Source organism: Otolemur garnettii, unplaced genomic scaffold, assembly GCF_000181295.1.
Source record: "Otolemur garnettii isolate 467f Iridium unplaced genomic scaffold, OtoGar3 scaffold00210, whole genome shotgun sequence".
NCBI lineage: Eukaryota > Metazoa > Chordata > Mammalia > Primates > Galagidae > Otolemur > Otolemur garnettii.
This window is the reverse complement of record NW_003852605.1, coordinates 1,378,915-1,400,127: the sequence shown is the minus strand read 5'-3', so window position 1 is coordinate 1,400,127 and position 21,213 is coordinate 1,378,915. Positions and strand designations below refer to the sequence as shown.

Below are 21,213 nucleotides of genomic sequence, written 5' to 3'. Positions count from 1 at the left end.
TTGTTGTTTGGCGGGCCCGGGCTGGGGATTCGAACCCGTCACCTTAGGTGTATGTGGCTGGCGCCTTAGCCACTTGAGCCACAGGCGCCGAGCCTCCATGAAAGATTATTATGAAGCAAATGTTAAGCATTATGTTATTGCATTGTAAAATTCAATTAACATATTTATTAGTTGATTTAATTAAAAAATTTACTGAATATCCACTCTTTCAAGTGATATGCTACATTCTGGTACATTCGTATTCATCTTTCAAAGCACAGCTCAAATGTCACCTCTTTCTAGAAGCCTTCCCTGGGCTTTCCTTTCCCCAAGGGAATTTCTTTTTTCTTTTTTTTTTTTTTTCAGTTTTTGGCCAGGGCTGGGTTTGAACCTGCCACCTCTGGTATATGGGGCTGGCGCCCTACTCCTTCAGTCACAGGCGCCACCCTCCCCAAGGGAATTTAATGACTCCACTTTCCACTTTCAGGGTTCAGATTGTAGACCCCTTACATAGTACTCCCTGTTTTTTAGTAATTGATTTTTTTATGTGCGGAGAAAGTACAATGTAATATTTAAGAGTTTGGAATCAAATAGACTTGGATTAAAACTATGGATTCATTCATTTTCTGAATTTAATTTTTCTGAACCTCAGTGTTCTTGTCAGTAAAATGGGGATACAGCATGCACCTCATGTTGTGAGAAAATGGATGAGTCATGAATCCAAAGCACCGTGCACAGAGCCTGGCACATGGTAAACTTTCCTTCAAGAAATTACATGTTTCTGGGGGGCATCTGTGGCTCAAAGGAGTAGGGCGCCGGCCCCATATGGTGGAGATGGTGGGTGTTCAAACCCAGCCCTGGCCAAAAACTGCAAGAAAAATACATGTTTCTATCTCCACAGTGAGCTGGGGGCAGGACCATGTGTGTCTCAGCACCTGAGAAGCCTCTGTCAAACAGTCTTGGTAGGGGTGGCCTCCAATGAGCCAGAAGATGTGCAGACTGGGCCCTACTGCTAGGGGCTCTCGTTTAACTTTTGGACTATTTTAAGGACACTAGTCAAAATTTGGAAAAGGGATTTAATTTTGCTTTTTAATGCACACTTATTTTGTCTACTTCTAAATTACAACTTTGGTTTCTTTTCCCCTATAACTAAGCCTTCTTTATTATAGAATCTCTGGAGAGAATAGAAAGAGAAGAGAAAAATAAATCACAAACTCAGCCCAGGTCACCAATTAATGTTTTAGTGTATTACCTTCTTTTTTAAAATCTTTCTTTCTAAAAGGTTTTTTTCATCTGTGAAATTATAATTGCATTTTGTTTAATTTTTGCATCCAGCTCCAGCCTTGAAAGTCATCTTCATTTTGAAGGTTGAAGTTTGACCTTTCAGACAAAAGCTCCAAGTGTGAAAGGGTCAGATGGTTTGAGTGTGACCTCTCGACTGAGGAAGAAGTGGCGAACGTGTGGCTGGCAGAATGGGCCTGTGACACCTCTCACTGCCCTGCTGGGGCTTCTGTTTTGAAAAAGGATTGAGTCAGGACTGAGCAGTATGGCTTGGACACTTGACTCCCTGTTTATATCTGGGCTCTTCCACTTCTTCAAGGCACCCGGGTGCATTATCCTCCAGCCAATCTGGTGGAGTGTTACTGGGCAACAGAGGCTCAGAGAAGGAAAGAGACTCATTCAGGTCACCCAGCTAGGGGTGCAGGAGGGTATTACCCCCCAGGTCACCTTCCTGGCCTCAGAGTTCATCCACCCCTCCTCTGCTCTTTGCCCTGCTCTACCTCCCTTTCTAAGTACAAACTCCTACTTGCATACCTCTAGCAATGAGGAGCTCACCACCTTTCAGAGTCATCTCTGCCATCACGAGACAGCGCTGTGAGGCAGCTCTTTATTTCACTGAACCAAATCCAGTCTCCCTGTGACTCTTCTCATCATCTTCAGCTTTGTGCTTTGAGGGCACAGAGTACAATTTTTCTCTCTGATCTGGGACAGCCCTAGAGATATCTGGAAACAGAGACCCCTGAGGCTGCTCCTTTTCAGGCTGGAAATCTCAGCTCCTCCAAATATTTAACAGACTAATGACAAAATTAATAATAGGGGAAGAAAACAGTTTGAGTTAGGATGAAATAAAATCAGTTCCATGGGCGGTGCCCGTAGCTCAGTGGGTAGGACTCCGGCCACATAAACTGAGGCTGGTGGGTTCGAACCCAGCCCAGGCCAGCTAAAACAATAATGACAACTGCAACAACAACAACAACAAATAGCCGGACATTGCGGCAGATGCCTTTAGTCCCAGCTACTTGGGAGGCTGAAGCAAGAGAATCACTTAAGCCCAAGAGTTTGAGGTTGCTGTGAGCTGAGACGCCATGGCACTCTACCCACGGCTTGAGACTCTGTCTAAAAAAAGAAAAAAGAAAAATCAGTTCCATGACTCCACATGGCCTGAAATGTGAGGCACGGCTGGTGGGTCATATAAAACTCCATGTGTGTCCTCCCTTTATTTGGCCTTGGTTCAAATGGGTACACACTCCCCATTGCATAGGGCAGGTCCTCACCCAGCTTCTCATCCTGCCCATTCCCGCCTGAGGCCTCAATCACCATCAGTAAGCTGTTGAATTCTAAGCCTCTATTTCCAGCTCAGATGGAAGCACCACGCTGTGTCCTGAGATGTCCTCCAGGCTGCAGACTTAGCCGGTCTGCACAGGACTCCTCACCACTGGCTCACTTGCCCTGTAACAGTGAGTTCCCTTTGCCAGGGCTGTGGAGCTAAGATGCTGGGAACAGTGCCTAGCACAGAACAGGCACTTAGGGAAGGTTTGTTGAAGGAAGAACACATGACCCCTCCTCACTCCCTCACCTGCTGCTCTTCTAGTTTCCTCTAATTTAAAAAATAGTACCAGGCTGGGCGCGGTGGCTCACATCTGTAATCCCAGCACTCTGGGAGGCCAAGGCTGGTGGATGGCTTGAGCTCAGGAGTTTGAGGCCAGCCTGAGCAAGAGTGAGACCCCATCTCTACTAAAAATAGAAAAACTAGCTGGGCGTGGTAGTGTACACCTATAGTCCCGTCTACTCGGGAGGTTGAAGCTAGAGGATGGCTCATACCCAGGAATTTGAGGTTGCTGTGAGCTATTAATCCATGGCACTCTACCCAGGGTGACAGAGTCAGGCAATAAAAATAAAGTAAAAACAATAAAAATAAAGTAAAAAATAGCACCAACATCCAAGTGTTCTCTGAGTCAGAGAACTAGGTGGCGCCTTGACTCAGGTCTTCTAATCCCTCACTCCCGCATCAGTGTGGTGACCTTATCCTGCCTGCTGCACCCCATAAGCTGCCCTTCCATCCTGAAGTTCTCTCCTGCTCTGTTGTAACCCCAGGTGCCACCATCCTCCTCCGAGATCCCTCCGACAGTGTACCACCGCCCACTGCCTGCCCATTCTTCAAGCCGGGGCTGGAGAGAGCTTGCTGAAGCAAGACTGGCCAGGACACATCCTTGCCCCAAACCCTATGACAGCTCTGCGTTACCCTTTTCCTGACCATCCCCTGCTCTGCTCCTCCCACACTCCCCAACCCCAGTCACTGCAGACTCTCTTTCCTTAGGTCCCCGAGGAGTGGGGACCCAGCTGCACAAGAGGTAAACCTCCAGCCTGGGTCTTGGCATCACCTCCACATTCTCATACCCATCTCCAAGCCAGACGCCTGTATTCTGCTCCTCTGCACCAAAAGCCGCCTACTACTACCCTCTTCCGCCTGTCAGTCTGCTCTAGCAGAGCAAGCCAAAACCTCGGGGCCATCCTTGGCTTCTCTCTCTCACATTCCAAATCATGTCGGCCTTACTCTCAGAATATATCTAGACTCAGACGGGATCCCCAGTTCCCTGAGCCCAGTGGCTGCCCCTCCTTGGAGTGCTGCGAGGGGGCTTTTCTTGTCCCCACAGTCTCTTTTGCACATGGCACTCAGGTCATGTCCCATGTTCTGAAAACCCTCCACTAGCTTCCTGGTCTCAGCTGGAGAAAGTCCTTATAAAGTCATCCACAAGGCACCCAATGAGAGGCCTCTCCCTGTTTCCAACCTGCTCCCCTATCCCTTCCCTCAGCCACAATGACACCCTCGGTGCACCTACCGCTCTCCTTGCCTGGAGTCCTCTCTCATCTGCCACTGAACACCATGCTGCCTCACTTCTGGCTCTCTGCTCAAACGCACCGTCCTTGATGGATCTATATAAAATAGCAACCCCCCCCCATGTGGCACCCACTGTTTTCCTGATCCTGTCTGGACTGCTCCATATTGCTATCTGGCCCATCTGTCTGTGTCTTGGCTGACATTTCCCAGGGTGTCAGCTTCATGAGGGCAGGGACTTCATTTTGCTCTTTGTTGCATCCTTGCCTCTTGAATAGTATCTGGTCTGTAGGAGGCTTTCGATAAATATTTGTTGATGAATGAATGAATCTTAGAGTTAACATTACCTATTCCTGACTTCCTAAACTAGATGGCATTCTCATTTACATACTCTTAGTGCCCATACGTTCCCTTTGAAATATTTAACTCAACTTTCATTATGCAATTGTATAATGTAAGTGCTACTTTGTTTACTAGAGGTTCAGCATCTCTAATCCAAAAATTCAAACTCTTGGCTGCGTCCATAGCTCATTGGGTAGGGCACTGGCCAAATACACCAAGGCTGGCAGGTTCGAACTTGGCCCAGGCAGCTAAAACAACAATGACAACTGCAATAACAACAACAAAAAATAGCCAGGTGTTGTGCTGGGTGCCTGTAGTCCTAGCTACTTGGGAGGCTGAGGCAAGAGAATTGCTTGAGCCCAAGAGTTTGAGGTTGCTGTGAGCTGTGATGCCATAGCCCATTACCCAGGGTGACAGCTTGAGACTGTCTCAAACAAAATAAAACAAAACGAAACAAAAAATTCAAAATCTGAAATGCTTCAAAATCTACTGCACTGTGGTACTGATATGATGCCACAAGTGGAAAACGCCATACCTGACTTCGTCTGTTAGATATTAGGCCAAACTGTTTTGTGCGCAAAAATGTTCTATAAAATTACTTTCAGCCTATGTGTATAAGGTGTATACGAAACACAAATGAATTTCATGCTTGAGGCTGATGCAGTGGCTCATGTTTGGAATCCCAGCACTCTGGGAGGCTGAGATGGAGGACTGCTAGCATCTAGGAGTTTGAGACCAACTTAGGCAATATAGAGAGGCTTTGTCTCTACAAAAAATAAAAAAATTAGCCAAGCATGGTGGCAGATACCTGAGGGTCTGAGGCTGAGGCAGGAGGAGTGCTTGAGCCCAGGAGTTCAAGGTCATAAACATCTATGACAAGGCCACTGAACTCTGGCCTGGGTGACAAAGTAAGATCCTGCTCCCTAAAAAAATAATTATGCTTAGACGTGGGTCCCATCTCATGTACAGGCAAATATTTTTAAAATGCTTGGGACAAGAAGTGTTTCTTGATAAGGGATATTCAACCTGTACTGTATTTCCGGTCTCACAGTAGACACTAAACATGCATTGAGTGATGAGTGAAAGAAAGCCCAAGTGTTATTTGAGAAACTGACCAATGGTAGGTGCTTAATAGGACTGAGCCTTAGGCTGGACATTGGGATTCCTGAAGTTTAATCCTATCTCTCCTACTAACTTGCTGTGTGATCTTCAGATGGTGATGGTCCCTTTCTTTCTGTCCCCAGTTGAAAAATAAGGAGCAAGACCACACCATTCAGGATGAACTTTTAGGCCTACAGAGATTGTGATTCTAGAAGCCAGTACACGCAGCTTGGTTCTATTGCTGGCCTGGAGCTCTGGATAGGGGAGGAGAGTTGTGCTGGAACCACAGGGCAATGATTTGGCTTTGGGACCTTGCTGGCAGGCTGGGCTCTTGGCACAAGGCCAGTCCTTTAGTTTCTTAGCTGGAGGAGTGGGCAGCAGGAGGGGTTGATTGATCTTTTCCCACTGGGGGGTCCTGGCCATAAATCTCCCCAACCCAGTGGGGTTTCCAAGGACCCAGGTGTTACAGCCATTGCATTCCTGGGCTTGGCTGGCTCTGGGTTGATGCTGTTGGCCCCTTCCAGCTTCCAGGCACTGGGGGCCTCTGGGGCAGAAGCACTGGTGTTCAGTCTGATCATAGCTCCAACTCTGAGTCCCAGAAGGCTTCTGTCCAGAAAGTCGCCAGTCTTTCTCTAGGTCTCTCCTTGAGCTTCCGGGACATTGCTTTGAGCAGACCTACCCTCAACACCTGGTGAGTCAGGATTTCTTAAGCCTCTTTGAGCCTTGGAAACCTTGAGTGATCCAGTGAAGGCTATGGACCCTTTCTCACAGTAACGTCTTTAAGTGCACAAAATAAAAGGCATAGCTTTGCAAAGGAAACCCATTATACTGAAATGTAGCTATAAAAATATTAAAACCATATACATTTATAATATAGCAATTCATGTGTACCTTTTTTTTTTTTTTCGGAGACAGAGTCTTACTTTATCACCCTCGGTAGAGTGCTGTAGCATCACAGCTCACAGCAACCTCCAACTCTTGAGCTTAGGTGATTCTCTTGCCTCAGCCTCCCAAGTAGTGGGGACTACAGGGCTCCTGCCACAACGCTCAGCTGTTTTTTTTTGTTGCAGTTTGGCTGGGGCCAGGTTCGAACCCTCCACCCTCACTATATGGGGCCGGTGCCCTACTCACTGAGCCACAGGCGCCGCCCAATTGATGTGTATCTTTATAATGTGTTCAAAGACAAAATCTTGTGCAAGGTCCAATGCCTATTGTACCTCCATAGGGCTGCGCACAAATGATACACCCGGATATCTGCAACGGTTATACGGTGATGTGAAAATATCACAGAAGGACTGTGGGTTGTTGCCTTCTTTCCTAACCGAAGAAAATGGTAAATTTTAGTTAGAGGTTAGTGAAATTGCTGAGCATGCCATAAGCATTGCTAAGCACGCCAATGACTATTGGCACGTCAATGTCCACCTTCCTTTCCTCCAAAGCATCCCTGGAGGTGGGGTGGAAAGGAGGGCTAGAAAGAGGGGAACTTGAAGGATCTGCTGCTGCAAACCGGTTCCCTGCCCTCCCCCACATATCTGGGATTTGAGCTCAATACTGCCACCTGATGGCAACAACTGGGATGGACTGACAGACAAGATGGGGGTGGGGCCGAGACTCCAGGCCCACTTGGGCTTTTCTGAAGTACCACGCAAGGGGTAGAGGGATCTAGCGTATGGAGGGCTTTCCTAAGGGGCCTGATGATTCTGTGGGGCAGAGATAGGCTGGGAACAGGTAGGAGGAACTGAGTGTTGATGGAACAGCTGCTTAGGACCCAAGGGCCAGCCTTGTGGGGCTGCTGAGACTTGAGTCCAGCCCTGGGCCCAAGCCAGACCAGCAGGGGGGCCCACCTTGTTACCATAGGGGCTAGGGTTGTGTCCATACAGCTGGGAAGATGACCCACTGCCCTTGTGAGGACCTCCAGGGAGCAGGGACCAGCCTCAAAGTCAACTGTCCACCCACAACCCCCCCTTTCTGGAACAACTTGTTTTGCTCTAAAAAGCTTGGGACTTTGACCCGGGAGATGTGTTTTCCTCCTGTTCGTCACCTGATGTCCTTCCTGCTCACCCTCCTCCCCCACCACTCACAAAGGAGTGCAGTGGGGGGTGCTTGGGTGAGGGAGGCAGAGGCTGGGACTTGGGGCTGAGGGCAGAGGCTGGGCTGCTTCGGGGGGCACTGGCTGGGGGGTCACAGAAGTGATTTCCCTCCACCTCTTCCTTGGCTCCTGGGAAACCCCTACTTTTCTGTAGTTTCTTCCTCCTGCTCCATCCCTCCTCTTCTTTTCGAAGATCTTTATGGGTTGGGACTACGTCCTGGTCCCTCACTCCCTTTCTTTCTCTGCTGTCCTCTCAACACACACATGTGTTCTGGGGAGACCAGGTATCCCCATGCCTGGGTTACCATTGCTGCATCACACACAGATGGCTCCCAGATCTGGCTCTTCTCCAGGATTCTGCAGGCTTCTAGATGTCACCCTCTGGCCTTTCTGAGGGACTACATCCACCCATTGGCCCAAGTCAGAGGCTGGGTTTCACCTCCACACATCCCTGTACACCCATTCCCAGGAACTCATTGTGTTCTAGCAACCATGCCCTCAACAGGGCCCAGATCCATCCTCACTGCCACTCCTTGATGCAGGCCCCACCACAGATGCTGGGGCCGCTGCAGCAGCCTCCCTGCTTGCCCTTTCTCCAGTCTTTGCATGCCATTTTTACTCTCCACAGTCTATAAAGAGGAGTTTTCTCAAATGCAAAACTGACCATATAATTTCCTTACTTAAAACCCTTGGCATCAGTGGTTAATTGTTAAATTCAGCCCCATTCTTTTCATTCCAGTCAGTGATTCCCTGGCTGTTCATTAACACACACAGTGCCTACTCTGGGCAGTGCTAGAAGATTCTGAAGACACCAAAGTTGGGGCAGGAGGTAGAATAGGATCTGCATGTATGGGAGGCATCACTCAACTCTAAGCAAAGTTCCCCTAGATCACCTCGAGACATCCCATCTTTGGATGGCAATGGGTCCCACCACACATGCATGTGAATACACATGTGTGTGCATGCACGTGCACACACACACACAGAGGAAGCAGGCACCAGGCATGATGCCTGCATACTCCCACTGGCAGAACCATCCTGCCACGTAAAGGGCAGCCCAGAGGCCCTGTGCACAACAGTTTGGTGGCTTTGGGGTAGGAAATATATGGAGGGCCTTCTGATCAGGCCCTGGCTTCTGGGGACTGTCCATCCTTGAGACTTTGGTCCTGGCCTGCTGGCTCCTTCTTTTTATGGAGTCAGCATCTCCGCTTCCTGTACTCCTGGGGTGAGGTAGGGGCAAGGAGACCCAGCAGGACCTTTAGTCTGGGGCCTTTATAGTACTTGGGTTGTTCTCAGACCCTGAGTTGGAGGACCAGAGGGATACCATGTGATCCTGGGGGGACTTTTGCCTCTTCTGAGGAGTCTGACTCCAGGGCCTCCTTGTTCCAGGTGTACCTTCTTCAAGGCTGGCCTGGCCATCAGGGCCAACTGCCCAAAGATTCTAGGGCCCAGATTAGACCTTGCCACTTGGAGTGTCCTTCCTTTACCCCCTGATGAGCTGTATTCACATCATAGTGATGCCTCCTTTCTCTCCCCTGTGATGGGCAGGGATGGCCCTGAGGGTAGTTGCTAAGGCCTTACCAGGCCCAGATCTTATCAAGGGAAGCCCTGCCTGGTTTCTAGAGAGCATGTCTGGGGCCAAGAGGAAGAGCTGGACTGGGTCAGGGCAGCTGGGCAGGGTCAGGGTTTGGTCCCGGGCTGGGAAGGCTTGGGACCTTCAGGTCCCCTGTGGAGATCTCAGTGAAAGGGGGTGGATTTAGGAAGCTACTGGGTTGGAGAGGGGGTGGACACAGAAACACACTGCACTGTGTCTTGGGTCTGGCTTGGTGGGACAGGGACAGGTGTGGGCAGAACAGGAAATAGGCTGGGCTCTGGGGGCTGAGCCTCTCGGGTTTTCCCCAGGCTCCAGAGCCAGCCAGCAAATTTCTTAATCCCACTATCCGCCTTCCAAGAAGCCCCGCCCGCTGGTCTGTCAAGGCAGGTGTGTCTTTCCTTTCCCTAGAGCCCAACCCCATTGCCAGGAAGGGGGAGCTCAGAGCTCAGAGGTGGAGACTGGGACTCTTCCCACATCTGCCTGGTCCTAAGGCCCGCCTCCTTAGCTGGCCCCTGGAAGATGCCTCAACTGCCTGCCAAGCAGGCTGGGAGCAGGCCAGGGGAGGCCAGGCTTGGCAGCTCATTACCATGGGAGGGAGGGCAGTTTCTCTCCACCGCCCATCGTCCCTTCTCCTCCCCTTGCCTTCTTCCTTCCCAGCTCCTTTCCTCCAGGACCAGACGGAGCCCAGGTTGATCTCAGATCCACACTAACAGACTCCACAGTGGCAGGAAGGAAGCTGCCTGAAGCCATGTCAGCTCTCAGCCTGGTCATTCTGGGCCTGCTGGTGGCAGTGCCAGTCGCCGACTGTCAACAAGGTAGCATAGGACTGGGCTAGCCCCACTGGCTGCAGAGAGGAGAGGGCTGGGCTGGGTGCTGGTGACCTGGGTGTTGATGGGGTGGTATTCCTATAGTTTTAGGGGGAGCAGGGACTGGACTAGCTGGAGGATCTTCCCAAGTTAGAGACCTCTGAGCCAGGTCTCTGTGACTTGATTTCCACCAGTGAGAAGTGGGGCCCCAGGGAATTGTTTGGTTTAGGATCTGGGGGAGAAGCAGGAGTTGGGCCCAACCCCTAAGAGCAGGCATTACCGTAGAGATGGCTAGTTCTGAGTGTAGGGGCTAGGGGCTACAAGAGAGTGGGAGGGGTCCCAAGCCACCCCTTGGAGGCAGGCTTGCTCCAAGGAGGGGCAGTGCTGTCAGGAGTTTGCTCCTGGCTTTGACCTAAGTCTTCATTGTCTCAGCTTTCTGAGCTTGAGTTCTCCCTTGTGGTCCTCCTACATACCTGAGCTCTTCCTCCAGCTCTGCCTGTCTTGCTGTGTGGCCTTGAGCAAATCACAGCCCTCTCTGAGACTCAGTTTTCTCACCCCTAAAATAAAAACAGTGAGCCGCACCCTGCCCACTTCTTGAGCTGCTGCCAGGTCAGGGATGTGGAAGGGCTTTGCACCAGGTGAGGCACCACACCCTCAGATCTGGCACCTGCAGCCAAAGTCGAGTGATTGCAGGTGAGACTTAGATGGGGGAATTGGCAAAAATGCTTGCAGAGCACCCCATTCTCTGAGCTCTCATGTATGTCTGCTTCTGAAGCCCTCTGGGAACTGAAGACCAGAGAGGTCAAGTACATGGTTTACACAGCAGGGCGAGAAAGGACAAGACTCAGACCATCTTTCTCCTGCCCAAGGCTCTGCCCCTTGCTCTCTATGTGCTAACCCAAGTCGCATGGGAGGAGGAGCAGAGAAATGTGGTCCCTGGTGTGACAGGTGACAGGAGGGAAGTGGCTGCAGGGTCTGAAGCAAGCAGGGAGAGGGCCTTCCAGGGATAGAGCCCTAACTCCCAATGCTTTAGCAACCACTGACCTGAGCAACCAATAAGCCTGAATCATTGTTTCTCTGGGGTAAATAATGAATCCAAAACATCGTTTTTTGGCAGGTGTGGAACTCAGAGTACCCACACTGTATATCTTCTGCTTCCCCTGGAAATAAGCAAGGTTTGACCTGGCTGGAGGCCAGAGTTCCTAGACTCTACCCTTCTCAATACCTGCGAGGCTCAGAGAAGAGGCCAGGCTTTTACTACAGCAAGAGAGCTTTAGGGTAGACTCAAGGTAGAACTTTTGAGTGGGAGAGAGGCAGTATAAAGTTTTTGGATGCCTAGCCTTGGCCCCTAAAATATAAGATGTCTCTAGAGATGCAGGTGTTTTGGCCTAGAGGCAGGATCCCTCAAAAGCCTCCTGTAGTCCTATGTCCCCTCCTGGGACCTCAACGAGCTGAGGTATTTCCTCTGCAGGACTGAGCTCTCTCTGGTTTGTGGATCACAGTGAGGCCTGGGAGAGAGCCCTTGGGGCTGCTGGTGTGGCCTGATTTCTAGGAAATCTTGAGAGTCTAAGTTGGTGTCAGGGTCAAGAAGAAGAGGAGGGTAACTAGTTTCTCTCCCTAGTCCCCGGCATACACAGCTGGAGGAGTCACAAGATGCTTGGTTTCTGAAACTTTCTTCCTAGCTCCCAAGACACAGAGGAAGGCTCACCCCTCTGGCCTGTCTCTCTAGAGATATTCTGGCCCACTCTTCTCTCTGGGCAGCTGGGACACCCCTACCTGAGCAGCCCTGTGCCCCAACCCTCACATCTTTCCCAGCACCAGTGAAACCTCTTGTTACAGAACAGGATCTTCCAGATGCCAGCCTAGTTTAGTCAGCTCTGGGCCCTCCTTGGCCTTCTGGGAGCCACTCCCAGCTAGCTCGGCCTAAGCTGGCTGTCCAGGGGGCTGCCCTTTGGTCCCTGGGGCCCAGACACTACCTGCAGGCCCAGCATGTGACCCACCAGGGAGAGGGGAAGAGGCTCTGGGCTACCTGGATCTGAGATCCAGTACTCTGAGGCCTGTCCCCTTGGCAACTCATTCCTCCCACCACCTCCTGTCTTCTCCCTGAGCCTCTATCCTTTCTCTGACTCCATCCTTTCCTTCAGCTCAGCGGGAGTCAGTGGGCTGACATTCCCTACCACCCAGAATCTTTCCTCTGATCCTGGCCACTGCTGATGGCCTCCAATACAGGCTGCAGCCTTTGGAGCATGAGAGCCCTCCATCTCCAGTCTGCTACAACCTCCACCTCTTTTCAGGCCTGGGAAAACTTCAGCCCTGGATGCAGGGCCTCATCGCCGTAGCGGTGTTTCTGGTCCTCGTTGCAATTGCCTTTGCCGTAAACCGCTTCTGGTGCAAGGAAGAGCCGTGAGTGCTGCCTGAGGGCCCCGGGGCTGGGGTGCCTGAGTAGTCAGGGAGGGCCCCAGGACCACTGCTCTTGCTGTAAGAGCTGTAAGAAGGGCCTGGATCCAGTACTCTCACTGTGTAGAAGGGACACTGAGGTTCAAAGTCAGACAGTGAGTTGGTGAACTACAGCTCAGCTGGCTACTCCCAGACCTGGGCTGTTGGCCTGACAGCTCTTGTGCCTACTCCACGTGGGTGCTGGGGAAGGGACTTCTCTCCCTGGTGTCTCACTGCTTCTATCTGCAGAATCAGGATACTGTCCAGTCTGTGAGGGGCTGTGAGGATTTCTGGAAGGGGAGACCCCATCCTTCTTCAGGGCCAGTAGTGGTAGAGAGGGGCCATGGGACAGAGGAGACTCCTGACCTTTTGGGCCCAGATTGGATAGGCAATCACAAGTTCAAATGCTGTGGCTACCAAGGAGTGCAGAGAGCATGGCAGGACCTGGCCCAGGGTGGGTGGTCAGTCAGAGGCACCTCCATTGTATGTGGATCTGGAAACCTGGAGAACAAGAGGTCAGTTATGGGATATAGTGGCCTGGGAACTGCTGCAGTGGAGGGGAGAGCATACCCTAGGCTTGAGCCAGGAGTACCAGGGCTGCTGGGTGAAGACACACAAAGGTCAAGAGTGGCTGGCCTGAACTCCAGGCCAGGGCCTGGGGCAAGGCTACCTCTGTCCCCAGGGGTGTCATTTCCCAGTCCTCACAAAGGTGGCCTGGTGGCCTGGGTGCCAGCAACAGCTGTTTGCAGGCTGCCAAGGAAACCCAAGCAGCTCAGTTGGGTGTAGAAAGAGATGGAGAGGCCCGAGATGAGGCTGCAAGGCAGGCAGGACCTGGACCAAGCAGGCCTTTGTGTGCCAATGACCTGAATTTTGGGCTTTACCTTAGTGCAATGGGAGTCCAATGACAAGTCTTTAAGCCAGTCTGGGGATGAGATTTGCCTCAGTAGAGTCACTCTGGCTGCCTCAAGGCAGATGCATAGCCGAGGGAGGTGGGGCTGGTCCGCAGGCATGGCAGAGGGTGATGAGGAGGCATAAGGTTGGGGGGGGGGGTCTGGGTCTGGCCACAGGGGAACAGATCTATGAGATGCTAGGAGGGGCCAGACATCTGGCCATGGGAGCTGGTGGACGGAGATAGGGAGTGGGCATGAGGGGAGGAGGGCTGATGTTGGGGTTTCTGCCTGGGAACTACTCACCGAGGCACAAAGCACAGAAGATGAGGGGATCTGGGGAACTGCTGAGTTTAATTTGGGACACAGGAAGTCTGAGGTGCCAGTGAGATGTCTGAGGAAAGATGAGTAGGTGTAAGATTCCTGTGACCCGTGGGAGCAGCTTCCAGGGGCCTGACCCCTGGGGGGTCTAAACTTGAGTAAGAGGCAGGAGGTTTTGTCAGATGCGCCTTGGCCGTGCTTTCCCCACAGCCCCAGCCTTCCGCAGCCACTGCCTGCACCTGCCCAAGGACATTGTTCCTGCTGGGGCTTCTTTGGGGCTGAGCCAAGGGGGGCTGTGTGGGGGTGTGGAGAGGGGCCATACATGCCTGAGAAGCCTTTTGCAAATTCCTGGTTCCCCCACAGAGGAGCCCAGAGAAGGGTGTGAGGCCCCTTGTCCAGCACCTGCTGGATGAGGGTGTTTCTGTGAAGGGGCTGCCCATTGGGCTTGTGAGAAACAGGACCCAGGAAAAGCTCTGCTTGGATGGGCCCCCACTGATGTACCCACTGATGAGCCCTGTCCCCAGGGATCCCACGCACACGGTCATGACTGTTGGAAACAAGGTCGATGGGGTCATGATGGGGATGGATGGAAGGTACTCCTCCATGGCGGCCAGCTTCAGGTAAGGTGCCACACAGGGCGACCCTGGCAGGGGAGGGGAGAGAGTCTTGGGACCCAGAGTTTTTGAGGGGTTGAGGAGGGGTGAGGAAGGGCTGGTGAGGGGCTGGGGGCTCTGTGAGCACTGCAGGGCTCTTTGGGGGAGATGCAGCCTCACCTCAATCTGGGGTGGGGGGTCATTTAGGGGATGGGGAAGGTTCAGCAGGTGGATTGGGGGTCACAGGGCAGTGGGCAGTGTGGGGGAAGTGGCTCAAAGGAGAAGGGGCTTGCGTGAAGGGATGAATGAATGGGGGACTCAATGTGAGGGAGGGCTCAGGAGGGGATGATACTTGGGACGATGGGCACCATGGGGGAGGGTTGCTCAGTGGGACCCAGAGGACGAGGGAAGTGAGGTCCGGGGGTGCTGAGAGGCTCCTTGTCTCAGGTGTACAAGCCCAGATGGGGTGGGGGAACCTCTTTCTGGAAGTCAAATGTTGAATTTGGAAGATATTGTCTTTACATGTGTTGGATGGGCAGGGAGAAGGGGATGGAATGGGAGGAGGTGTGATGACCCACCTGGACCATCTGCTTTCAGGTCCGGTGAGCATGAGAATGCCTATGAAAACGTTCCTGAGGAGGAGGGCAAGGTCCGCAGCACCCCGATGTAAGCCTGGTTCCCTGTGGTCCCTGCCCTGAGGCTTCCGGGTGCCTGTGATGGACGCCGAAAGTCACCACCTCTCTGTGCAGGAATCTACAATAATTGGCCAACTGCCTCCAACCCCACACCCCCTACCACTCTCTCTATGAATTACAGCCAGCCAAAGTTGGAGCTCAGGCTGTGGCCAGGGTGGGTCTTGGCTGTGGCCCTGGGCTCTCCCATCCAGTTCCAAACAGCTTTCTGAAGAGGACAGTCAGCTCAGCACCTCCCCTCCTGTCTTTCATTCTGTCCCCATAACTGTGGAAATTGCCCTTATTTCTATGAAATAAAGACTTTTTGTACTTCTAGGGCTGAGGCTCAGCAACAGCCCCTCAGTGAGGACCAATCTTGCTTTCTGAATTGTGACAATCGCCTTCTGAAGTCAGTGTCACAGTGGCTGTGGAAGATTCCCCAGGAAGCCCCTGCACCCACAGGGCACCTGGAACTGAGGGGGATGAGGCTGGGAGAGTCAGAGGGTCTGTGTCCTTAGAGGGGGTAAAGGAGGGTCTTTGTCTCTTCTGGTGTCTGAGTGTGAAGCTTCCCAGAATGAGCGTCTGATGAGCTTCCTTGTATGGAAGAGCTCCGGAGGCAGAGAGCCAGGGGTAGGAGCTTGTCCCTGCCAGTGGGATGGTCCCTGTCCCCTCAGGCTAAACCCTCCCTTTGACTAGGGCAGTCAGGCGAGGCTTGCTAGGGCAGGGAAGACCCTGGTGTGAGCAGGTGCCCTTAGTGCTGGTCAGTTTCAACATGCATTCCAGGTTCTCTTTCGTGTATGTAGGGAAGAAAGAGGGTGTTAGGCGTCCATAGGCCAAGAGCTCGCCCACTCTACCTGCCATCCAAGCAAAGCCCCTCTGCGAGCCCTGGTCCCTCAACCCATCCTTCACACCTGAGATGCTGAGCCCTTCGTCACGTGGCAGCGCTACCCCTGCCTTTGTACTGGAGGCATTGTGGTGCTCACTCAGCTCTCATAGATCGTATGGATCTAGCACTATCTCCCTCCAACCGCTGGGCTTTGGCATAGGAAGTGCCAGACTTTGGGGTTGAGACTCAGGAAGCCCAGATTTGAGTCCTGAGTCCCCTGCCAACTTGCTGTGTGACTTTGGGAGAGTTGTTGTCCTCTCTGAGTTCAGCGTCCTTCCTGTAGAGCAGGCATCCTCAAACTAAGGCCAGCGGGCCACATGCAGTCTGCCTAGGACATTTATCCGGCCCGCCGGGTGTTTTTGCCGCTGCCTCCTGTCCTGCTTAACAGCTGACTTGTCCCAGGACCCGCAGTCCAGCCCTCCAATGGTCTGAGGGACAGTGAACTGGCCCCCTGTTTAAAAAGTTTGAGGACCCCTGCTGTAGAGGATTTGGTCAGCCTTACCACAGCGCTGGAGTAGAATCCAGTCCCTGCCAAAGTCTCTGACTCCCAATCTTGGAGTAAGGGTGGGCCCTGGGTCAGAAACTGGGTCCTAGTAGGAATCAAGCAGGAGGCGGAAGAGAGAGCAGGTATGACTTGCTCACTCACCCTAGAGGCCACTCCCTCTGACTGTTGGTCTTCTGCTTCTCTCTGCCTGGGGTGATAGCCAGACACAGACTCACCTAGGAGCATGCCCAGATCCAGAGGAGTGGGACTAAAGAGTGGGGGTCCATCTTGCCTCACAGATCTTCCTCTGCTGCTGGTCTCAGCTCCCTGCAGTCCCTGAGTGAAGTCACCATCATGACCATTCTTTTGCTGTTGCAAGGCTTCACCCCAATACTCCTGGGGAAAGTCCATCTTGAATCAGAATTATCCTTTTCAACTCACTGGGGCTGAGGATGCAGCCTGCAACAGAGGGAAGAGATCTGAGGGCGGGCAGCATCTTTGCTCCAGGCCTACCTCTGCTTTGCTGTGTGCCTGGGGACAAGTCCCTTCCCCTCTCTGGGCTTCAGCTTAAGAAATTGTGGCTGTCCCTCTGGTGATTCCTTTCTAGTCTTTTGTTTTTGTGGCTTTCTATAACTCATGCCTTCTCATCCCACCTCTGCCAGTTTAAAGTTGGCCTTTTTTTTTTTCTTGGCCCAGCCAAGATTTCTCTTCCTCTGAGAAGACTTCCCTGATTAGACCAGAGGGCAAATCCAGGCCAGTGGCCCACCCAGCTTTTCACTCATTGGAGGAGAGGCAAAGGTTCCTAGAGGGTCAGGCCTTTGCTAAGGCACAAACTCCTTCTTTTCCAGTCTCTCGGTTGGGACTTTTTCCTTTTTCTTTCTTTTTTAAAGACAGAATCTCACTTTGTCACCCTGGGTAGAGTGCCGTGGGTTACAGCTCACAGCAACCTCAAACTCTTGGGCTTAAGCAATTCTGTTGCCTCAGCCTCCCAAGTAGCTGGGACTACAGGCGCCCAACCCAAACGCCAGGCTCTGGCTCAGGCTGGTCTTGAACTGGTGAGCTCAGGCAATCCACCTGCCTCAGCCTCCCAGAGTGCTAGAATTACAAGCCTGAGCCACCACATCTGGCCCTGGTTAGGACTTTATGGCTGCCCAAATTTGATTTTCCTTGCAAGAGGTTACATTCACTCTCACCTTTGTTCCCAGTTGTCTCTGAGGGTGTGGGGACGGGTTTGAGACTGCTAGTGCTTCCCCCATCCCACTGTGCCAGGGTCTGAAAGCAGAGCCATGAACCACCAGCGGGTGAAGCCCAGCCCCTCACACCTGGGAGGTTTTGCCAGGAGGGCCTGCTTGCGACTAGACTCCCCCGTTTCCCCAGCCTCCTTGGGCCCCTCCCAGTTCTGTCTCTCTCAATTTGGGCAGGACTTGGACGGGTGGGAACCATGCGGCCCCTGCAGGGGCTAGGCCAACACTGACCTCACAGCCCCTCACCTCCAGGCCGTATTTCTGTCCTGACCGGGGGCTGGGAGCAGGGAGCTGCCGGCCCCAGGACCGCGAGACCCCCAATCCTTATCGCTTGCTCCCACCTGCCAGCCAGCCCGGATCAGGGAGGAAAGAGGCTGGGCCCCGGCCAGGACCGCTGCTTAATGACCCTCTGGGGGCCTAATCTCAGACTGGCAGCCGCTGAGTGGTTCAGGCTCGCTCCTGGAAGAGGCTGATAACGCACCAGCTGGGCCCCCAACCATCTATCGGGGCCCCCAACCAGCTCCCAGGGGGCGGCCTCCGAGGGCCGGGGGAGAGGGAGCCTCTGGACAGGGCGGGGCTGGAGGCGCGCTGTCCGTGCTGGGGGAGGGGATTCGGAGTGTGAGCGACAGCCAGACCCAACATGGGCTGGACAGGGCGGGAACCTCCAAAGGCCTTTCCTCGGCTTCCAGCTTTTCTCCCGACAGCGTGGGATCCCTCCCTTTGTCTCGTCCAGCCTTTCTCCATCTCTGAGTGCTTCCCAGTTTCCAGGCCTGCTTTCACCTCATCTTTCACCTCTCCTCTCTCTGTCCAGTCCCCTCTTCTCCTCCGCTCAGCCCCCACGCTCCTGTACCTCCGCTTGCATTTCCTTTTCTTTCAGATGACTTCCCCTCTTGCCTGCTTCCAACTTTCCCTTCCCTCCCAGACTTCCCCTGATGCCACCCCATGGCAAGCCCCACGACTTTGTGGGAGTTTCATTTCTTTTCGTGGCATCATCTCCTTGGGGTCCCTTCCGCCACCTCCCTCTGCTGCAACACGCAGGCTGCCCCGAGCCCTGGCAGCCCGGGATGGTCTCTTACTGCCAGCACGTTCTTGCTCTTCCTGCTTCCTGGAACAGGGCCGGCATCTTTCTTTCTCCTCTTCCATCTGCACTATGTCTGTTTCACCGGTTTACCTTACAGATTATACTCTGACCCAGGCAGGAAAGGAAAGCCTCTGTCCAGGAACTGCACAGCTGAAGGTAGACTGCAGCTCTGCTGACTTCAGTTGGACTTGAAGAGGAACTTCCAGCTACGAGTTGGTTTTCAAAAAGGGTTATGTAATTCTCTCTCTAGCGTCAGCTATTCTAGGATGGAGTGCCAGGTGGCCAAGATGAGTTTCAAGGTTACTTCCTGTATACTCAGAGCGGCATATGTAGACACCAATTTTTTGTTGTGCTTCAAGGGCTGTCAGATCAAGACTCCTGCTGGGCAGAGTCTCTTCCCCCAACAAGGGCAGGGGGGCGAGGCCTGAGTCATATACACTCTGCTCTGTCCTCTTAGACTGACACCTCACAGGCAAGTCAGATGGCTACAGACATCAGAACTAGCGCTGGGACGGGAGAAAGGCACCTGCCTCCTGTCCAGACTGGCTGTGGATCTTGACTCCCCAGATCAGCTTTCCTCCTCGCTTTTTGTCCCGGGCAGTGTGCAAAGTGTCCAAAAGCTTGAGCTTGAGACTCATGCAGACTGTGGTCCAAAGTCCAGCTCTGCTCCTTTCTGCCTTTGGGACCCCCTGCCCTGCCCTTACTTGCCAGTAAGATTGGTTCTGTAATATCTTCCCTGCAGGGCTGCTGGGAGGAAACCAAGGTGGCATAGCTGAGACCTGCCAGAAAGCCCTCTGTAGTCATCTTAGGTGTCCCTTCTTCTGGGACTCTCCCCCTCCCCCTGGGTCAGGTGCCTGTCTCCGGGCAACTCAGGCCCCTGCACTGCCTTTGATCTCTGCATCCCTACCCCACTGTGCATCTGTTTACTTGCTGCATCCAGTGCCAGCCCCAAGTCTAAGAACTCCGCAAGGGCATGGATGGGGTCACATTCCTCTCTGTGTCACCACTACCCAGGACAGGGCTGGAAAGGAGAAGGGAAGCTCCAGGACTGTGGAAGAGACCCAACGGAAGGGGACTAAACTGACATCTGTCCAGCTTTGTGTCTGTCCATATACTTCCACCCCACACAGGTGCAGCCACACACATGCACATGTTCTCCTGTCTCTCTGTCTCTATCTAATATCTCTCTGTCTCTCTCTCTGTCTTGTATCTCTCTCTATCCCTCACTCTCTGGTTGCAGGTGCTGGAAGCTCTCCTGAACATTGCTGATCTGCCTGGCCTTCATTCAGTTTCGTGGGCTACGCTTTCTCCGCCTGCTTGAGGCCTTGGCTGCCACCTGGTGGCTGCACAGTGTCTAGACAGGGCGGTTGCAGCAGAGGCTTCAAAAGAGCTTCAGGTGGGGCTTTTCTCCAGAGGCCTTCCCATGGCATAGCCCCAGGAGCCCGAATAAGTTGTGCCAGCACCTCATGGGTCTTCCCATGGGCTGCAAGGACAGCTGGGCCTCTGTGCCACCTCCTTGTAAACTACAGGCTCCATGCACTACCAGTGGGGCCAGCTTCCAAGGCTTGGCCATTTTGATCTTAAGGTCACATCTTCCCTCCTCTCAGAAGTGGTCTGGGAGCCAATGGCTTCTGTCCTGGGTCATTTTTCCAGAGGGTGAGAAATAACACCATTTCTGGGACCTTGTGTCCTGGAGACCCTGACCTTCAGAGAACTTGAAGAAAGAGTCAAAGGAGAGAAGAGGCAGAAGAGGAGAAGACAGGAAAGGAGCAGAGGGGAGGGGAAGGGAGGTGTCAGAGATGAATTCCAGTGTCTGTCCTGGGCAAGTGGGAAGTGTGGAGTCAGGGACACTACACTGGGTCATGCAGCCTAAGCCTCCACTAACCAGGCCCTAAATCCTGGGACAGAGGTGCACCTTTTTTGATTCCAAGGCACTGTATAGGCTAGTGAGTGACACTTGAAATGGCAGATGTCAGGAGACAAGCAGGAGTGTGTGAAGGATGAGTTTGGGTCTGTGGACATCTGCAGGGAAATCCTGGAGGGCAGTTGGGTACACAGTGGAGGTCTGAATCTCCATTGAGCAGTCCATGGTTGAACTGGATATTTTGCCTTAGAGTTGGCTGCCCACTGAGAGGTTGAGAGCTCAGGTGTGGGTCAGGCCGCTTGGATGCAGCACAGCTGGGACACTTGATACTATGTGACTGTGAATAAATCAACTTGACTCTTGGAGCATGAGTTACTATAAATTGGGTGCAAGAAACGGGGTTCAACTAATAATGAATGTTTGGATATTAAAAAATATACACACAAAACACATGGAATAGGGCCTAGCATACAGTGAGCAGTAAATGTAGCTTTTAAAAATTACCATTGTTGGGCGGTGCCTGTGGCTCAGTGGGTAGGGCGCCGGCCCCATATACCGAGGGTGGAGGGTTCAAACTCGGCCCTGGCCAAACTGTAACAAAAAAATAGCCAGGCGTTGTGGCGGGCGCCTGTAGTCCCAGTTACTCCGGAGGCTGAGGCAAGAGAATCGCCTGAGCCCAGGAGTTTGAGGTTGCTGTGAGCTGTGTGATGCCACGGCA

General features: G+C 52.7%; 1 protein-coding gene across 1 annotated transcript; it reads left to right on the top strand.

Moving 5' to 3' along the window:
* Positions 1 to 9,867: 9,867 nt before the first annotated feature.
* Positions 9,868 to 15,310, top strand: PDZK1IP1 (PDZK1 interacting protein 1). The gene is made up of 4 exons (XM_003801428.3): positions 9,868 to 10,037; positions 12,323 to 12,431; positions 14,197 to 14,292; positions 14,863 to 15,310. The coding sequence occupies exons 1-4, from the start codon at positions 9,971 to 9,973 to the stop codon at positions 14,933 to 14,935; spliced, it is 345 nt and encodes a 114-aa protein (XP_003801476.1). The 5' UTR covers positions 9,868 to 9,970; the 3' UTR covers positions 14,936 to 15,310.
* Positions 15,311 to 21,213: the final 5,903 nt, after the last annotated feature.

What these genes read in the sequence shown, in the direction of transcription:
- PDZK1IP1 (XM_003801428.3), top strand. Translation starts at nt 9,971, where the DNA reads ATGTCAGCTCTCAGCCTGGTCATTCTGGGCCTGCTGGTGGCAGTGCCA. An exon ending in TTCTGGTGCAAGGAAGAGCC is followed by an intron (nt 12,432 to 14,196) that starts GTGAGTGCTGCC and finishes CCCTGTCCCCAG; the next exon opens with GGATCCCACGCACACGGTCA. An exon ending in TCCATGGCGGCCAGCTTCAG is followed by an intron (nt 14,293 to 14,862) that starts GTAAGGTGCCAC and finishes ATCTGCTTTCAG; the next exon opens with GTCCGGTGAGCATGAGAATG.